At 39.6% G+C, this 19,796-nt stretch overlaps 3 protein-coding genes across 3 annotated transcripts in view; all 3 read left to right on the top strand.

Annotated features, from left to right (window-relative positions):
- The first annotated feature begins 740 nt into the window (after positions 1-740).
- LOC109463832 lies at positions 741-4,377 on the top strand. The gene is made up of 2 exons (XM_019760710.1): positions 741-1,122; positions 3,671-4,377. The coding sequence occupies exons 1-2, from the start codon at positions 1,092-1,094 to the stop codon at positions 3,943-3,945; spliced, it is 306 nt and encodes a 101-aa protein (XP_019616269.1). The 5' UTR covers positions 741-1,091; the 3' UTR covers positions 3,946-4,377.
- Positions 4,378-7,615: 3,238 nt separating this feature from the next.
- LOC109463801 lies at positions 7,616-15,785 on the top strand. The gene is made up of 9 exons (XM_019760669.1): positions 7,616-7,655; positions 8,094-8,736; positions 11,274-11,412; positions 11,981-12,055; positions 12,452-12,553; positions 12,932-13,075; positions 13,749-13,903; positions 14,167-14,299; positions 15,075-15,785. Exons 2-9 carry the CDS (start codon positions 8,428-8,430, stop codon positions 15,242-15,244), a joined length of 1,227 nt encoding a protein of 408 aa, XP_019616228.1. The 5' UTR covers positions 7,616-7,655; positions 8,094-8,427; the 3' UTR covers positions 15,245-15,785.
- Positions 15,786-17,794: 2,009 nt separating this feature from the next.
- The window catches only part of LOC109463735, a 6,852-nt gene continuing 4,850 nt past the window's right edge, over positions 17,795-19,796 (top strand). Inside the window, exons 1-3 of the mRNA XM_019760583.1 lie at positions 17,795-17,950; positions 17,996-18,148; positions 18,557-18,704. Of these exons, the coding sequence (XP_019616142.1) occupies positions 17,795-17,950; positions 17,996-18,148; positions 18,557-18,704 (457 nt within the window). The remainder of the gene's footprint in view (positions 17,951-17,995; positions 18,149-18,556; positions 18,705-19,796) is intronic.

Genomic DNA, 19,796 nt, shown 5'->3' with positions numbered 1-19,796 from the left:
GCCTTAGATACCAATTAGGGTCTAAATGGGAGCTGCCATTCAGGTACTCGATTATGCTGGTCAATTTCTTTGGTTAACAATCATGAAATTGTGCAGACTTGGTTACTAGTAATTTTGTATTCATAGCATTGTGGTATCTCATGACCTGCCTCTAGAGTTGATTTTGCATTAAAAAGTTGTTTATTAAGAACGAAAAGAAATGTTCTACATGTACATGTACTTAAGTGCCAATTAGAAGTCAACAAAGCCGAGGCCCGTCATGCTATACAAATACAATTGAGTTAAATTGTAGACAAATTTGACCCCCGAACTCGCCACGACAAAGGGCATTATATAATGCCCATGCCCCAATATTTGCAGCACTACTTCCGAAAACTAGCCAACCGTGTCCGAACCGCACCCGATTGTTTTGAACAGTTTGAAACATTTGACTAGCGTAGCTGCAGTAGCCGAACACCAACCAACCACAGCTGACCTTCGACCTACTGCTAACGATGGATACGGAGTTCAGCAGTGTTCAGGGCGCCATATTCTGCTATGTGTGATCGGGCCTTGACCGAGGTCACAGATGCACCCCTGGTGTCACCCTACCTGTGGAGTTGCCAAAATAACCCAGGTGAAAGTCTCTCCAACAGGACCGCCCGGATCAATGACTCGTTCCCTGAATTGTCGTTTGAAGACTATTTGTCCAAGAAACTTGAGCCGTGATTAGCTGCCAGGGATCGGGCCTACCGCGCTATTTGTACAACACGGCGGTCTTTTGTTGACTGCGAGTTGAGCGCCGTTCGTGGCTATGTTGACTTGAAAAGATCCCCTCGCGTTCTTAGCAGGTGTGTGGTTGCCGGTCGATAGGGACATCCACTTAAATACTGCAAATCTATTACTGAGCACAAGGGACAGATCACACCGGATCTTGATCGTGAGCTGCTGAACTACGCTAGTATTGTTTTTATCAGGAGTTTTGTTTTTAGAATATAAACAGAAGGATACTGTGATAAGAAAGTTTGGCGGGGAGACTACAACAGATTGTTGTCACACGCCGTAGTTGTTTTGGTGAACCACTACGCGCCATACCTTAGGTTTTGTTGGTCATGGAGCCGGACAATGAACTGAAGCCACAGGGTAAGTTTTGTCTCTTCCTTTACCTGACATAAGGACCTGACCACATTGGTCGTAATTATGATCGTACAATCACAAACTTGGGGGCCGTCTTGCGATAGTTGTGCCTCCAAAATTCAGCCGTCTTGTTAAAAAAAGCTTAGTCTTATTTGATCGTAGATCCCTGTCGGCTGTTGGTTCTGTCCCAGTCTGTTTGAAAATTGTACGGCTTTAAAAATCGTACGACGTCCTACGACTAAATATGACGTTGTCGTAAACCATGATCTTCGTTCTCTCTCACGTCGTATTACATCTGGTATGTTTCATGTTAAATTGACATTTTATACCAAGGACATTTATTGAATTTGCTCTTGCTGTAGATGTGGTGCCTGGAATGTTTTTACATCAATCGCCCCAACAACACATTGCTTATTAGTGCCAATAATGCAGTACATGTATATGAATTATCATGCATAAGGTAACCATATAGTTACTATAGACATGTAGAAATTAGATATCAGACGACAGTTCCCTTCAGCATAGTTTTGCTACGATGTAGATTTCATTCAGCTGTACGAAATGAGTCTCGTCAATATTATAAACAAGTCAAAACAGTACTAGAGGGGTTAGGGGTAACTTCTTTACGTGTGTGTGTGAACTGAGACAGTTACTGCTATGCTACACTGAAGCTATGCAGAGTCATTCCCCGTCACTGTTGACCCGTTTCTGATGTGTGCCTGCGCACGTAGACGAGGTATTAAATTATTTACCACCGCGTCCAAAATGCTCCCTTACCTCCCCACCATTCCCTACCACAAAAAGAAAAAGACAATTTTACTGCTAAAATCAAAGAACCCACATATTATAGACATTATAGAAGAAGTGGGTAAATTCGTCTTCCATTGCCTAAAAAGAAGAAGTCAAACCCAGTAAAACTAGTACCATGTATGTTGTAGAATATACTATAATGCTAGACGTACCACTGTATTTTCTTTCTTATGTTGTTTGTAACTGCAATTAGCCCTCGGGCAAGTATTTGCAATAATCTTTCACTCCATTAAAATCTTGACGCAACTGGACAAAGATTGACTTCGACTAGTCGTTCTAGATGCTGTTTTTTTGTCTGTCTGTCTGTCTGTCTGTCTGTTTGTTTGTTTGTTTGTTTGTTTGCTGAAAGATTCCCGACAAGATTTTACATGGCCAGCCAGGTTCAATCGCGATCTAAAAGTAAAGAATACGTTTGTATCCATGGAATCGGAACCATGTTGTTAAACGCTTGATCACAAGTGAAAGTTGGTGTCAGTTACAGTAGTTACGATAGGTGAAAGTCTGTCTTCGGTTAGCAAAACTATTTTTGTGTCGCTCTTTCGGATTGATCTAACTGCTAAACAAAGGCACAAGGTTTATAGGTTAAGCAAATCCGGCCGGATCTTCACAGAAATTCAGACAAATGGGGTAGATGTTTTGTTCTGGAAGAGACCACTAGCGGCAAAACACAAAACTGCACGGTCTTGCCCCTGCTTTAGGACATTATAATAGCTGTGTGACCCAAGGACTTTGAAACGTCGATGGACGCAGCACTATATACAAGTACATATTATAAAGATTATAACTTGAATTTGAAAAGACAACAATATCAATTCCGTTTCATTCAAACGTCACGCGGAATATATTTATGGGTTCACCACACCACGAAGTGGTGGTGAACCCATATTGCTTTTTCTGATGTTTCTTCTTCTTCTCCTCCTTCTCCTCCTGCCATTTTTTAAATGGATTCAGCTTCTTCATTTTAGGGCCTAAGGTCCTGAAATTTGGTATGGAGGTACAGTGGGCAAATACCCCTAGGCGTTTTTTAAATTTTTGTGATAGAGACTTTTAGAATGGTTTTATTTGAGTTTTTTGGCTGTGTTATAGCAAATGTATTACTGTGTTAGTGTGCCGTGTTTACCACGTCTGGGCATGAGACATCACAATGGAATGCAGGGCATCAACCAATAGGCATGCAGCTTTCCTCTATACCTCTTGCTGATTGGCTGTTGGGATTTAACTTGATTAACACCTGCACAGAGCATTTCCACCTGCACAGAGCATTTCTTGCTGATTGGCTGTTGGGATTTAACTTGATTAACACCTGCACAGAGCATTTCCATACTAACAGTATGTCTTTATTCAAGTGTTTTGGTAGGTATTTCAAGCTTTTCTGCTCCAGCATTGGAATGCGGGGCATGAACGTTTTTTTATTTATTTTGAAAATCAACAGTTTGCATTATGCAATTAAAAATCCTAACCAATAAAGTAGGGAATAGCTATCCAACTGTTGTTTTAGTTGTATGTTACTTCATATTATAGTTATATCAATGTAAATCATTGTTTTCCCTTGTGTTTCTCATTCTTTCCCTGCCATGTCGTAAAATGTGGTGAACCCATCGCTGTATTTGCTCCAAAGCAAGTATTGGCCTTTCTAGTCAGAAATTTTTTTTTTAAATCTTAATTTTTTTATATGAAGAGTTATTGTACTATATATACTACAGAAAAGCGTTTTGCCTAATATGGTACACTTTCCTCTTTTCAGTCGACGATGCCTTCTTGATGAGACTTGCAGATCAGTTGGAAAACGAATGGCGGCGCTTGGGCACGCACCTCGCCATCAAGAAGGCGGAGGTCGACCGATGTTTAGCCGACCACCCTGGGAACGAGGCGGAGGCCGTGTATGCCATGCTGGTCCTGTGGTTCACGCGAACTCGAGACAAAGGGCCGGGCGTCCAGACCAGGACACTGGCGGAGGCGCTCAAGAAGTGTGGCCGCAGGGATCTGGCTGAGGCCGTAGAGGAAAGACACCCTGACTAGTATTACGATGTAATAATTACGCCCTCACAGAAACGTGCCCTCAGAATCATTCTTGGAAATAAGTACACTTCCTATACGAATGCATTCTCTACTTTTAACATCTACACTCTAAAAGCCAGAAGGGAATCATTGTGTCTTAAATTTGCAAAATCTCTGTTGAATTCACCAACGTTTAGACCCTGGCTACCCCACACCCGCAATGAAGTACATAATAGGGACTTAAAAGGGGGTTTCCAGCTTAGCCTACCATCTATAAGATCTGTAAGGTACAGGAACAGTGCTATTCCATACCTGTCAAAACTCTTAAACAGTTCTTCGTCTACTGTGTAATCATCCGACTACCAATTGTATATATTATTGTTATTTAGTTTGGTTATGTTTGTAAATATTAATGATATTTTGTACAATTGTGTGTTCCCTAAAACTACGTAATTCAGCCTTTTTTTACATTGCATTATTAGGCTGCAATGTTGTTTTAGTTTTATGTCAATTTGCAAATAAATCATTTATCAATCAATCAATCAATCAATAAATAAATCAATCAATCAAATGGTTTATTTGTAAAAACAAATCCTTGTAGCCATCGGCTAAATTGTGTCTTGCTGTACAATTTTGATTTATGACATATCTGGCATAACACACTAAAATTACTAGTTAATAAATAAAATCAATATCATTATACATTGACATACTTAAAAATAACAGTTACAATTTCAACATTAAAACTAACAATTAAAACATATATTGAATACTAACACAAAAATATACAATGTATATTTATATGTATGTATTGTGAAAATCTTGAAAATGCAATTGCTAACACGAAGAATGTTGGACTGTAGGAGCAGGCTTTGTCGATATATATATACTCTGACGATTGACTCGACAAGCAACGAGTCAAATGTAGCAGGTAGAGATTGTAACGTCTCCCGTCTCTGGGCTGATTGTCAATATGGCCCTGATGTAAAAACTATATTGGTATTCTTGAAGAGGTTCATCAGTCACGTAGAGTGATCAGTTAGTAGAAATTCTTCGATCAGTGACTGTATTTTTGTAAGGTAAATTACGTACCTCCAAATTTTTGGCGTCGACTGTACACCTTGATCAAAGAAACCGGTTACTAATAAAGGGTTAATGCCCCGCCCCGAGGTGTATATGGTGAGATAATCCCTGGTCAATACTACAAGTCTACTACTACAGGGGACTACTGTTAGTGCCCTGTCCCCTGTATAATGGTACGGTCCAAAAAGTGGTCCGGTTACGGCCTGATAACCAATGGCAAATGCAGCCTTCGGATTGGTCGACGCCTTCTGGCTATAAGATAATTTACGTTAATGTCATAGATTATAGCTGTTGTACTCGTTTTGTTCAGGAGCAAGTTTAAGAAAAATAAGTTTCACATCCGTCTTAAGGCATCCAATGCAATTTCTGGGTGGCGAAACAAAACAAAATATTCAAAATTAGGAAATCTGTCAAATATTGATATTTGATACCTTTTTTGACAAATTGTCGTCATTGTTTCATACTTGAAGCGTTTGAAATATCCCAAAAATAAGTTACGAAGGGGTTCCTTTATATTTTGGTACCACCAGTCAAACAGCTGCAACTAGCCTACAACGCATCGACATCGCATCTTTGCCTCACAGATATCAGTATGCTATGAGATAGGATTGATTCAACTTAGGCCACAGCAAGTAACTTTTATCGATGACATCAGCACGCGCATTAATTTTCGCCTGATTTTGGAAAAAAAAACAAGAATTTTTTTTTTTGCCTTCTGACAGTGGTCACCATGCCGAAAATGGGCAAAGATGTCAGAGAGGACACAAGAAAAGACTCTGATTTAATGTTTTGTTTCTTACTTTGATGCAGTGATATGTGATGCTGGCTGTGTATATGTAATGTTCCTACTGACTCAAAACCATTTGTACAATGATTGAGTCAAAATTTAAAAATGTAGGAACCTTGTTTTTTTGGCCTGCCTTGTTTTTTTTTCGCCCGCTCGCGTTAGATTTGGAATCTGCGGAGGATGTCATCCATAAAATTTACTTGCTGTGGCCTTACTACTGTAAAAGCCAGGAAATTGACTTTGAAAGCCTTACTGCACTGAAATACCGTTGGTGCCTTTAAGAAAACATTCACATCTATCGCAAACTTGTATATGTTTGCTATTGTTAAATCTGCACCATTTTAAAGTTTTTAAACATTGCAAGTCTCATTTCATAAACAACTCGACCTTGTTTTTCCACGTTCTCTTGTTTCTAAGCAACATTGTTGACTTGGATTACTCATGGATAATAATTTGTAAGTTGTGAACTGAACTGAAAAAAACAAAACAAATATCGATGTTTCTAAATAAACTACATGTATTTTACTCCAGCGTATGCAATGCATAAATGTACACAAGAAATCTTATATAATTACGTCTATTGTTTAAAGAAACAGTCCAAACTAGAAATTGGTCAACCCATTACCACAGTCTAAATGTTATTCTGATCTAAATATTCAAATATGTGAGAGAATACTAAGGAAACTCAAAGTTAAACCATCTATCTTGTCATACTCAATTTGGGTGAAGCATAGTTATGTGTTTTTAAATATCAAACAGTGCGGCTTCACTATGGTTAGAAAATTCGGCAGAAAGCACACTGGTTCACCCCTATTCTTAGTTTGTTGGGTTGGAATTCTTTTACATGAAAAAAAAAAGAAAAAGAATATTTGATTCGTTTCAAACCCCAGTTACTAATACGCTATCTAAATATAAGACAATCTGTAAAAGCATATTGTCAGGATAATTTCTGCATCATTGAACGCATGTAAATGGCGTACAAATATACAATAAGAAGTTTTTCCGTTGACATTTTCGCAACAACGACGCCACAAATTTTGCTTAAAATGAGGTAATAAATTGCGCAATCAAGACAGTGGTCAAGTTTCTAGTGTCAAGACGCAAAAAAAAGCGATTGAGGTAGCTATAGAAGGGGTGTTATCCCATTTTTAAACTAGTAGTATGTTTCTGAAATATCTATATGCATCACTTCAGCTACCTACAAATGTACATGGCAAAAATCACGACAATCCGTCAACCGGTTCTTGAGTAATCCCCCTCCGAAGATTTTTCAAGAAACTCCTGCAGTTCCAAAAAAGACGATAGGGGGCCCAAACTCATGCCATTTCTTTACTAGCCCAAGAGCTTTCTACCATCCAGAATTCGCGACCCTAGCATTTCCAGATCGTGAGATATCAAAACCAGAAGATCTATTGCATGCAGTACCGACAAAAGCCGCCAGGGGGCCCAAATCTAATTATTTCTAGGTCTCATCAAGACCTACGTACCTACCAAGTTTCATGCATGTGACAATGCATACAAAGCTTGAGTTATGCTGTTCACAAACAGTCAGACAAACAAACAAACAAATAAACGGACAAACACTTCTGAAAACACTGTCAGTCCGTGGGAGGGTTAATTGTAATTAAACTCTACAGTGACGACAGTTGACACACCGGCTTACCAACTGACCACACAGGCCAATTATGCCCTCTATTTGACTAAATTCAATTGTTTGTTTTTTTAAATCCGTGTTTTTATGATCACACGAGATTATCTAATCTCCTGCATGACACATACATGGTGTGAATTGTCGGTTGCCCTATCCGCCCCCAGACCACCACCATACCCCACGGCTAGAAATCTGGTCAACCGAATTCTGGTTTGTCACGCATCAGTAGTTTCAGAACAAAACAGATCGTGCTAGATTTTGCACATTATCCAGATGATGCAGATTTCTGCCAATTTATCCCACCTTCAATATTGAATCAGATGTAAAGAAATTTTGAGTACATAAATGGCATGTATCTGAAGGAAAACTGTACGTGTTTTTCCAGTCTTATCGTTCAGCAAGGTCACATGGTTTGTCTAACACTGTCTGGTGTACGTCCACCAACCTCATCATGTGACGTCTCACCAGTCTTCAACCTACTTTATATGGAGCTATAAAGTGTGAATATTTATTAAACATGTAACATTGCCACAGACAGTGTTGTTGATTTTAGACCGTTTTCTTAAATGGCTTATTTCTCACAGATGTATATCAGCTTGTAGATGTTTTGTGCGGATTTTGCTCGTTTAACACGTCACCTAATTGCAGATGAGGTGTACTTTTCTCGGAACGCCCTGCCCTGGTCACAGAAACACTTACTTCGTGGTGACATCACAATGGAGTCTGACCTTGTTGTCTGCTCGGAGCCAATCAAAACGCTGAATGATGACTACAACAAAGTTAGGTACAAGTCATGGGGAATCCCCTGCCCTGTACCCTCATGATCGGGCCCGAACAACCGGACCTGCGGGTCTGCGCAAAGATCAGAACTTTGGAGAATCCTGTGGTAACCAGACCTGCGTCAAAGTTCCGCGGGACCATCCACAGACTTCCCTCACTCTATCTTCTTTTTAGTGGGTAAAGCGTTCATTTTACGTTGAAAATGAGCACGGAGAAGCTCACTATGGATAGCGATGGTTATTTCAGCCGTCGTCGCGGCCCCGGCCCCGGTCCCATCGCCTTCACCTCGCTGGTGCAACTCTTGACCGCGAGTATGTCCGTGATCATCATCGTCCTCGCTATCCAACAGGGGACACACTACCAGAAGATAGTCGCTGACCTCGAGAAGGAAGTGGCAGTCATGAAGGCACGACGAGAGGTCGACTTGACGCTGCTCAGCGCTCGGCTCGAAGCCCTGGAGGCAAAAACCAACAATGCGCAAGTAACTGGTGACGTCAATTCTCGTCCTCAGGTAATGACAACTTACAGCTCAATATTTTATGCCAGTCATATTATTACGTTCAGCAAGGATATTGTTTTCCCTAGTGTTTTTGCATGTAATACTATGTATGTAATACATGTGTCAGGTTTAGCACGATAACTAAAAAAAAACTTAGGGTGGATTGTTATTAAACTTATTCGGTGGTTAGTTTTGATGAAACCTCGAAATGATTACAGGACGCCCCTCCCCCCGGCGCATGTCCTTGGTACTGCAGGTTTTGATAATCCGTGATCTGGACATAGTTGGGTCACCAGTTTTGCATGGTAGATAGTTCTTGTGCTCAGGAAGAAGTAAAGTTGAACATTATTACCAAACACAATTTATTCTAATCAGAACCTCATTTGCATAATTTATGAGGAAATGTTAGAAAAACCTTCTTTGACAGAAGAGAAGACTTATTGGGTGGTGAATGTGATAAACTTATTCATGGCATTTCCATTACCTTCTTTATTTATTTCATTTGTTGCATTTTATTCGCTTGTTTCATATAAGTTATTAGTTTACCGTATGATTTTGAAGCACTTTACCAATATGTTATCTTTGCAATTAAGCTAATTGTACCTTTGTTTTCCTGTTTGTTATTTTAAGCTAATAAGTATATTTTGTAAATGTATATGTCCGCAGGGAACATTGAAAAACGCCCTTGCGGCGACATGTTTACCCTGGGTAAATAAATAAAAATGAATGAAATGAAATAAATCGTCAGTAGGAAAAGTTCACATGAATCGGTGAAGGTATGAGGTCGTAGACTTACTTACTTAGACTTAGTTCCTCCCGTGCAAGGCACATTGGGCAGCAAGTCTTCTCCACTCTGCTCTGTCGTTGGCGAGAGTCTCGGCATCCTTCAGTGATATCCCCCTACTTTCCAGATCTTTTTGAAGGGTACGTCGTCATGTTAGTTTGGGTCTCCCTCTTTTCCGCTTGCCCTCTGGTTTCCAGAACATAGATGTCTTGGCGTGGCGGGCTGAGGTCATCCTGAGGACATGTCCAGCATACCTCATCCTCCTCTCGGTGATGTTGATGCTGAGTGGTTTTGTACCAGTTCTGTGGTATACTTCCTTGTTGGTGATCCTGTCTCTGTATGTTATGTGTAGAATTTTACGGAGGCATCGTTGTTGGAAGGCATCCAGCTTGTTCCGCATTTTTGTTGTTATCTTCCATGTTTCACATGCATAGAGTGCAGTTGGTATTACTACTGACTGTAGCAGCTTGGTTTTCAGCACTCTGGATATCTCCCCACTGTTCCACACTGGGTTCATCCTTCTGAATAAGGTCGTAGAACTCTTGTCAATTCTTTGATGAATTGTGAGTATTCAATAAATGATTTTTGATATAAGAAGGATATTCCATTACCAATTTTTGTCAACAGGAAGTTTTAAGTTGATTTCTACAAGGAAGTATGAACTAATTTTACTTACTTACTTACTGTTATGTTTCATATGTTCTCTATTGTTATTATCATTATATTTCAGTCCATACCATGGTATGGATGAAATATATTGTGTTCTCTCATGTTTCTCCTTCTCCTCCTCCTTCTCCTCCTCCTGCCAAACAGTCAAAGGGATTCAACTCCGCCATCATTCAGCCAAATGACCTGAAATTTGGCATGGAGGTAGAGTGGGCAAATACCCCAAGACGTTTTTTTCATTTTTTTGAAACATGCCTTTGACAAATTTTTATGAAGGTTTTTTGGGGCATTTTTCGAGAAAAAATGGATTTTTGGATCCTGAGCCCTGGTATTACAACCAAATGATATGACATTCGGTATAAGGGTACCTTAAACGTGTGTCTACAGAATAGCAGTCATGTATTTGGCATACACCACTTCCAAATGACTCATTTGGGGGACTTTAATGGCTATTTTCAGCAAAAAAATTGCCAAAAGTGCTATACCCGTTCCATGTTCTATCTAAAGAATGGCCGGTTCCATCCATGGAACACGTGTTCCATTGCAGGTTACCTGAGGTCACATTGCACCTAAGTGGTGCGTAATGACCCACAAATTCAATTTTATGTGCCTAAGACCTTCAAAATGTATCAAATCTCATCATTGTTGGTTTTTGCATACCTGTACTAAGATTAGTAAAGCTTTCGAGATTCAAAGTACTTGTTGTTGCATCTTTGTTCTCATATAGCTACTATTTAATTCATTTATTTGAGAACCTTTGCCAGTTTTGCACTGGGGTAAGTTTGGAATAGTCCACTTTTGCGTGGGAGGGAGATGGACTGAAATATGCTGTATTTGCTCCCAAGCAAATGTCGGCCTTTCTAGTTGTTATTATTATTGTTATGCTTTTAATTGAAATGGGGGAGGACTAGAATAAGCCCTTAGTCTTTTTTCGTATTTTTTCATATCCATTATTTTTAGGTTAATTATTCTATATTCTGTTTCGTTCGATTAGTATATTCACTTACTGTATTGTTATTAATGTATATACGTGCAAATAAAAATAAAAAAAGAATCAAAATAAACAATTAGTAACGTTGACATTATTCGCGCATGCCAGGCGGAACCTGACAAAACCAGTGATGCCTCTAAATCTGTTGCCGAGTCGTACGCCAGTACTGAGAGTGCGGACGTCCCTGCACATCATCAAAGACAAAAGAGGGCGGCGAACTCTGTGACATGGCCGGCTGGGGCGGGCGGTAAGTCCAACTTCTTCATGAGTTGAAGCCAAGTTGGCATCGATTATTGTTTTCAGAACCTATCTATTCCTGGATTTCTTTCCTAAATCGCCAGGCGTTTCAGGTAGCATCCACTATCTTCGATTAATGACTGACACTTCCTCATAATTATCCAGTTACATGATTCATTGTGAATCATGTTTTGGCTGAGGGTTCAATGCTATAGTCGTCAAATTGAGGCTAACTAACTCTTGTGGTGGCTGATAGCTGTTTTAGACTCCCTACAGGTCGCATAGTACTATCGTTAGTAGACATTAGTGATACGTTTAATAGTTGGGATAAAGATGCCTATGCAGGTGGAATTTAGATGCCCATATTTTGACATTTTCCACTTTCCAAATTATGCGTTTGGTGTGTCAACATCCCATGCCCTGTCTTTTGCATGTCTTTGTACTTTTATCCGTACTATTGAAATTGACTCGCCGGTGAAGGTTAGAAAGAAAAAAAAATTACTCGAGCAACTTCCAAAATCATATCCAGTTGCTTAACTGTTTTTGGTGTATTGAAATGTACTCTTGTTCCTCCTCAGCCTGTTTACAGGGTCCGCCCGGGAGAGACGGTCGGGACGGCATGCCGGGCCGGGACTGTCCTTGTGGAACAAAAGGTACGACTATATGAATATACAAATAACCTATACTTGAATTTTGAACAGAGAGGCTCTCTCGAGTGAAATCGACGTGAGTTTCAAATCTTGCATAACAAGTTTGGAAGAGACATAAAATAATGGTGTAGGATATGAGGACCTGGTGCCTAGTGTCTAGCTATATACATCTTCTGGTCGGTTCACATTTTTGTTATTCACACAAAATTGTAATAATTTGATGTATCGAGAGAGAGCTATGAGTCAAAATTTAAAAAAATAAATGCTCATTTATTGTTAATTGTTAATAATGACTATTGTATATGTATGCTGATATGAGTATAAGATTCCAAATTCAAAGTTTTCTTCAAAATGCTTTTACTAATCTAACAGGTACTAATAGGTACATTTTCCCAAAAGCCCCAGAACTAGATGAACTACAAAGGAAGTGTGAGGATCTCGAACAGAGGGTGTCAGACCTGGAGAATACAACCGAGACCACGCCCACGCCTTGCTCAGGAGGTAACGTATGTTTTGTATATTGCATCTTTGACAATTTCACCACTAACTCTGAAATATTGATGGAGACATCCGCATATTTTACCCACACTGGAGAGGCAGAGTGCTCGCCTTGGAACCAAGAGGTCCTGGGTTCGAGCCTGACAAGCTACCGATCTTGTGCCCTTGGGAAAGGCACTTTACACGACTTTCCTCACTTCACTCAGGTGAAACATGAGTATTGTATTATCCCCCGTGTTGGTGGCGGCATTAAGTTGATAAAAAAACTTGAGTTTGCCGTCACCACGTCTTGTGGTTATATGTTGGAATATAAAAAATAATGATATCACAATAAATGCACGAACCAAAAGCTGTATTCTTTTTCTTGGTTTTCCAAAACAGATACATGCAATCTACCGTCTAGCTGCACTGAAGTAGCAGGAAGAAGTGGGTTTGATAACCAGGCGTTCTACGTGATCGACCCAGACGGACCAGGACGCGGGGTCCTGCCGATGGTTGTTCAGTGCGACCTGGAGGGACAAAAAGGTTAGAAAACTTCAAAGATTGCGCTGACAGTCAACTCACAGTTTAAATACCTCCATGAAATATGGGCTTGATATGTAAATGTAAATTTCTTCTTTAATTATGAAAATGACCTCAGCATTAAAATAATATATGCATCGTGATGTTAACTTTTGATTATCTTACAGATGTCCCAAGTATGAAGTTATGCTGACTACAAATGTGCGGAAACACACACACACACACACACACACAGACACACACAGACACACACAGACACGCCAAAAACAATACCTCCATTTTTCATGGAGGTAACAAGACCATAGCATGTTCAGGACAAAAGATACAAAAACCGGAAGTTCTGCTGCAGTACCAAGGTCATCTACCAGGAGGCCCATATTTGACCTTGACCTTTGTCTTCCTAAGACTTACCAGAATACCAAATATCATCACAGTCCATAAAGGCGTTATGAAGTTATACTGACTACAAATGTGCAGAAACACAAACACACAGACACACAGACGCGCCAAAAACCATACCTCCATTTTTCATGGAGATAGAAACATTAAACTTAAGGTAATTGACCTTGTAAATTTTAGGCTTCTAACCGTAATGATAATGTTCACACAGGCTAAATAGATAAGATTCACCAAAAACTGCACAGTCTGATATTTGAACACTTTATAACAATTTCAGCAATTACGCTGATTGGACACGACAGTGAGGCACGGACACATGTGGATGGGGTTGAGGATCCAGGCAGCTACTCCAAGGATGTGACATACTGGAACAGCATGGAGCAAGTGAGAGCTGTGGTGGACCGGTCATCTCTGTGCAAACAGCTCATCAAGGTACGTTTTGTTTATAATTACATTTCAGACATGCCATGCGTGAGCCTGAGATGCAGATGTGCTTAGTATATATATATATATATATATATATATATATATATATATATATATATATATATATATATATATATATATATATATTTGAAACATAATACAATACCTTACTCAAGACATTATATGTTGCTATAATGATTCTTACTCTGTGATATTGCAAACGCCATGGTGACATTTAGCTCAGAATTATACAAATTCACATTTTCCAGTATGAATGCTATGGTTCAGTGATCTGGAGTGGCAGCATGAACTACGCCTGGTGGGTGACTTGGGACGGTCGCCAGGCTGACTACTGGGGAGGTGCCAGTCCTGGGAGCGGGAAATGTGCCTGTGGACAAGCAGGTAATTATAAATCAGCAACCTGCAACATACAAACTTATTCCATTTTAGCCCGAACAGTACAAGGGCACACCAGGATCACCATCTGAAACAAGAGTTCTGAGATCTCATACCTCCACGAAATATGGGCTTGCTTTGTCATACCCATCATGCAGGCCCATCATACTTCATTTTAACATGTCCTCATTAATTATGCAAAAAACCTCTACATTAACATAATATATGCATAGTGGTACTAACCTTTAACTAACTTACACATGTCAGGATGTATAAAATTCCCATCATTCACCAATAAGGAGTCACAAAATTTTCACATTAATTATGCAAATTAGGTCTTCATTTGCATAATTGGCATCTGTTGATGTTCCGCCTGCCATAGATTAAATAGATTACATGTATAGCAGTACTATTGTATAAAACACTGTAATTATAAAGTTTCCTCATTAATTATGCAAATTAAGCCCTAATTTGCATAATTTGCATTTAATTATGTGCAACTCTCTCTCTCAGGTACCTACACACCAAAAATGATGAAAATACGTTGTTCCAATTTGCTTTGAAAGTTTTTACCAGAAACTAACCTGCAGTTCTAGAACAAGCTGCTAGGGGGACCAAACCTACACCACTTTTTCCTGACAGGATAAGCTATCTGTAACCTACATTAACATAACATAACATAACATAACATAACATAACATAACATAACATAACATAACATAACATAACATAACATAACATAAGCAAAACCACTTCATGCCCTTATTACTTTGCCCAACAGGCACATGCTCCCGTAGATGTAACTGTGATGCCAATGATCAGACATGGCGTGAGGATTCTGGGTTCCTGTCTCACAAGGATGACCTGCCGGTCACCCAGCTCAGGTTCGGGGATGCTAGTACTCGCGAAGAAGGCTATTACACCCTGGGGAAACTTATCTGCTATCCATGAGTCTAACTGTTAATAATTGTCAGTCTCTTACGTAAAGACATAAGCCAGTGCATTAGGTTTCACTTAAACATCACGTTAGCACGTAACAGTGTTGCACACAAGTTACATATTTGGTGTTCCATTTCATCCTTAACATGTGTAGTTAAGATAAGATAGTGTAGTTAAGATAACGGATCTATTTTCTTTGTTTTTGGAAGGTCTTGTTAGGCAACATATATTATCAGTAGATGTGGTCACTAGTACAAAATGTAAGTCTGAGGTGTCGATGTTTATGTTTCCTTGTAGGTCTTACAAATTGTACCAAAATCAAATATAGCGGTTTATAGATTTTAAACTATTTTGATTTGTTTCTTAAGGCTTACATTGTTTACTGTTTGAATTAAGTAGCAAGAGATACAACGCCTCTTAATGTACTTGAATAGTGTACCTAGAGCCTAACTCAATTGATCAAAATATGCAAAGATAGTGGTTGGAGTTGAATAGATATTTTTTTTTATTCAGAATCAAAAAGATGATTACAAATGAAAAGACATGGACTAAGTGGCTGCTAACTCAAGTTAGGTACAACTTATATTCCACGGTGGTAAAATCTGGGCTGAAAAGTTCCCACATGTCATAGAACCCGAACTGTGTTCGATCGTGTTCGATCTGGGGAATTCGAATCGAACCCGCGTTCTATTTCGGGGTCACCTGCGGTCATTTACTATAAAGCGGCAAAACAAGCCTTTCTACCTCCGTGCATTGCAACAGATAAAAAACAACACTTTTCTATAGATACAAACAGTATCCTGGACAGTACATGTCCGCTATTATTTTTGGTGGGTATGTAACATGTAGCGAAGCTACTGTCGTATCCTTGAGTGACCTTGAATACTGTAATGATTCTTTACGCCAGTATGAATAACACAATGCACACTTTCTGGCGATATGACATGTCTCCAAAACTCGTTCAAACCTGGAAACATGGAGAGTCAAACATACCCCATTTACGGCTCAAAATGACTGTAACGGTTGTCCCGAAAATCGTGTTTTAGGGATTTTTGAAAAATGGCCTCGATTTTGAATTATGGGTAATTTAGTGAGAAAAATGTCAAAAAATGCAATTTTTTCACCTAAATGTCGACAAAAACTAGACTTAAAATCAGAAATTAAAAAATCCCTAAAACACGATTTTTTGTCTTATTCCTAGTCTGCGAAAAATATAAAAATCGGGGATCTGGGGTAATATACGTAGCCAGGTTTGAACGATGTTTGCCTAAAAACGTGACATGACATGTGCTCGGAAACCCGAAAATGATCGTCTTTCTGAGCGAAATTTTAAAAAATCATTGATTTAACTTAAAAAGCTAACATTTAAAGGATGTTAAGACGATAATTTTATTTTAATTTGACGAAATTTACCCCTAAATATTATTTGTGTATTTTCAAATATTTTACGGGTAGTCCAAAACAGGCCAAAATAGCGTCTTGTAACCCGATACCTTTTAGAACGCGCATAGCAATGGGAAAGAATGCCGTAGTGACAGACCGCCGTGTTCTCGCAGCCACTTTTACAATGAAAGAAAAATATTTTACAAGACATTAAAAGTACATGAGACCTCGCGTGAGTAACAAACCTCCCATCCCAGAAGATGTTTAGATATTTTGGTGTGTATTAACTTAATCTGCAACTTTTAATGTGTCATCCTCTTATATACTACACGTACAACCAAATCATAAAATATCCGAAACTCGAGTAGCACATGTGCAGTACAGTGTTTTTAAACAGGATTCATTCTTGATACCAAGTTCTAAACTCCAGGTGTACTTGTAAGTTAATGTTCTGTTGGTGATGTAGATTATTGATTTGTTCATCTTTGCATTAATTTATGCAATGGACTTGCTGATAGTGTGATTTACATTTTCTTGGTGAATAAAATCTGAGAACTTCTAAAGCACTTGTATGTCCGTGTCCTTAGTCCTTCAGCACAGTTTGAACGTGGTGGACGTCCCAATTACAAAGTACCTAATACCAGCCCAGAGGAGAAGAAGAAATAATAGCCATGCCTTCAAGTGCCAGACTTATTAACCAAGGATTGAGGTGTTCAAGAATTCATTCTTTCCTAGAACTATTGCAAAGTGGAACTCGCTATCACCAAGTACAGTAGGGGCATTGTCATTAGATAGATTTAAACAACGTCTAGAGTTAGATGGTCAATGGTTAGGTGCAACAAGTTGATCGGTGTAATGTGGCCAGCTGCCGCCGCGCCGCGTGCCTGCGAAGCTGGTTTGTTACGCTGAAAGGCGGTTATACCGGCTATACAGATACAGTAAGTAGTTTGAACCATACAACATAGTTATAGTCCTATGTGTTGGGATCCATGGGGAATCCCCTGCCCTGTACCCTCATGATGTGGCCCGAACAACCGGACCTGCGGGTCTGCGCAAAGATCAGACGTGTGGAGAATCCTGTGGTAACCAGACCTGCGTCAAAGTTCCGCGGGGCTATCCACAGACTTCCCTCACTCTACAGTCTTCTTTAGTGGGTAAAGCGTTCATTTTACGTTGAAAATGAGCACGGAGAAGCTCACTATGGATAGCGATGGTTATTTCAGCCATCGTCGCGGCCCCGGCCCCGGTCCCATCGCCTTCACCTCGCTGGTGCAACTCTTGACCGCGAGTATGTCCGTGATCATCATCGTCCTCGCTATCCAACAGGGGACACACTTGATCATAGAGGAAGTCTCAATTCGGAAGAGCACAATTTCTGACTACCAGAAGATAGTCGCTGACCTCGAGAAGGAAGTGGCAGTCATTAAGGCACGACGAGAGGTCGACTTGACGCTGCTCAGCGCTCGGCTAGACGCCCTGGAGGCAAAAACCAACAATGCGCAAGTAACTGGTGACATCAATTCTCGTCCTCAGGTAATGACAACTTACAGCTAATTACAGCATAAGTTATTCAAATCAGAACCCCAATTGCATAATTAATGAGAAATATTGGAAAAGCATTCTTTGTTAAGATAAGACTGTTATTGGGTGAAGAATATGATCAACTTATTTCCAGAAATGAGGCTTATTAAAAAATCAATGGGAAAACTGTATAAGTCGTCAGTCGAGAGGGTTAACATCATTCGACGAAGGTATGAGATCGTGGAACTCTTGTATGTCGATTGTTTTAAACATTTTGGGTACTCAGTAAATTACTTTTTGACATAAGAAGGCTATTTTTTTACCAAGTTTTGTCAGTAGGGAAGTTTTAAGTTGATCCCTATAAGGAAGTATGAGTTGATCAAACCTTTTAGTAACGTTAACATCGCTCTTGCATGCCAGTCATCAGAACCTGGGAAAACCAGTGCTGCCTCTAAATCTGTTGCCGAGTCGTACGCCAGTAATGGAAGTGCGGACGTCACTTGGCCAGCACATCATCAAAGACAAAAGAGGGCGGCGAACTCTGTGACATGGCCGGCTGGGGCGGGCGGTAAGTCCAACTTCTTCATGAGTTGAAGCCAATTTGGCATCGAGTATTGTTTTCAGAACCTATCTATTCCTGGATTTCTTCTCTAAATCGCCAGGCGTTTCAGATAACATCCACTATCTTCGATTAATGACTGACACTTCCTCAGAATTATCCAGTTACATGACTCATTGTGAATCATGTTTTGGCTGAGGGTTCAATGCTATAGTCGTCGAATTGAGGCTAACTAACTACTGTGGTGGCTGATAGCTGTTTTAGACTCCCTACAGGTCGCATAGTACTATCGTTAGTAGACATTACACACAATACGTTTAAAGGAGTACTAACCTCCAGATCTGGAAGTGCTATTTTCCGATACATAATGCTGCAATGAATACATAACTAGCCGACTTTTTACATAATTTCGCTTGTACGACTTGCACGGCGCATGTTTGTAAAGCGATATCAATATCAAATTTCCCCATGCTGAACCACAATCGATACATCCGGGAACTCTGGCTTACGCAATACTCATACACTTCAAGTCAACATTAACATTTTTCGCCGAAAATGGTAGGAGACAAGCACATTAACAAGCTGATTATTGAGAAATTACTTGCTTTGCTTTGCTTGACCTGTGGTTTGAATACTATATTATATGAGGATGTCTAATGCAGTGAGCGCCAGTTTCATCCTGCGTGTTTTGATTTTCTCAACTTATTTGCATGTGAGTGTTAATTGAACAAATAATTAGATTACGCCACTTATGGAAAATATAATTAGATTACGCCGTTTTTTTCATCGTCTATATTTCGGCATAAATAAGGGGCGATAAGGACATCAAGAAAGGCAATGGTTGGTAAGATAGCAAAGAACACAAAACGGTAGGAATTTTTCTTATCGCCCCTGAAATAAAGTCTGTAACGTAACTTTTTGTTTAAAACATAGACACCAATGGGGTAGCGTGGTGTATTCTGGGATCGTTTTGAGGGTATTTGGAGAGTTTGTCCTGGATTCGATGCGTTTTAAGACTTGAGTGCAAAATGGGCATTTAATTGTATACTGTAAAGTAATATGCATTTTCACTTCCTAAAATTAATGCCTGTCGGAATATAG

Source organism: Branchiostoma belcheri, unplaced genomic scaffold (genome assembly GCF_001625305.1).
Source record: "Branchiostoma belcheri isolate BF01 breed outbred unplaced genomic scaffold, Haploidv18h27 scaffold13, whole genome shotgun sequence".
Taxonomy (NCBI): domain Eukaryota; kingdom Metazoa; phylum Chordata; class Leptocardii; order Amphioxiformes; family Branchiostomatidae; genus Branchiostoma; species Branchiostoma belcheri.
This window is presented reverse-complemented; position numbering and strand designations above follow the sequence as displayed.

Excerpts from the sequence above, each read along its gene's own strand:
- LOC109463801 (XM_019760669.1), top strand. The coding sequence starts at position 8,428 with ATGAGCACGGAGAAGCTCACTATGGATAGCGATGGTTATTTCAGCCGT. Across the intron at positions 11,413-11,980 it reads ATGGCCGGCTGGGGCGGGCG|CCTGTTTACAGGGTCCGCCC; the intron begins GTAAGTCCAACT and ends GTTCCTCCTCAG. Across the intron at positions 13,076-13,748 it reads CGACCTGGAGGGACAAAAAG|CAATTACGCTGATTGGACAC; the intron begins GTTAGAAAACTT and ends TAACAATTTCAG.
- LOC109463832 (XM_019760710.1), top strand. The coding sequence starts at position 1,092 with ATGGAGCCGGACAATGAACTGAAGCCACAGG. Across the intron at positions 1,123-3,670 it reads CAATGAACTGAAGCCACAGG|TCGACGATGCCTTCTTGATG; the intron begins GTAAGTTTTGTC and ends TCCTCTTTTCAG.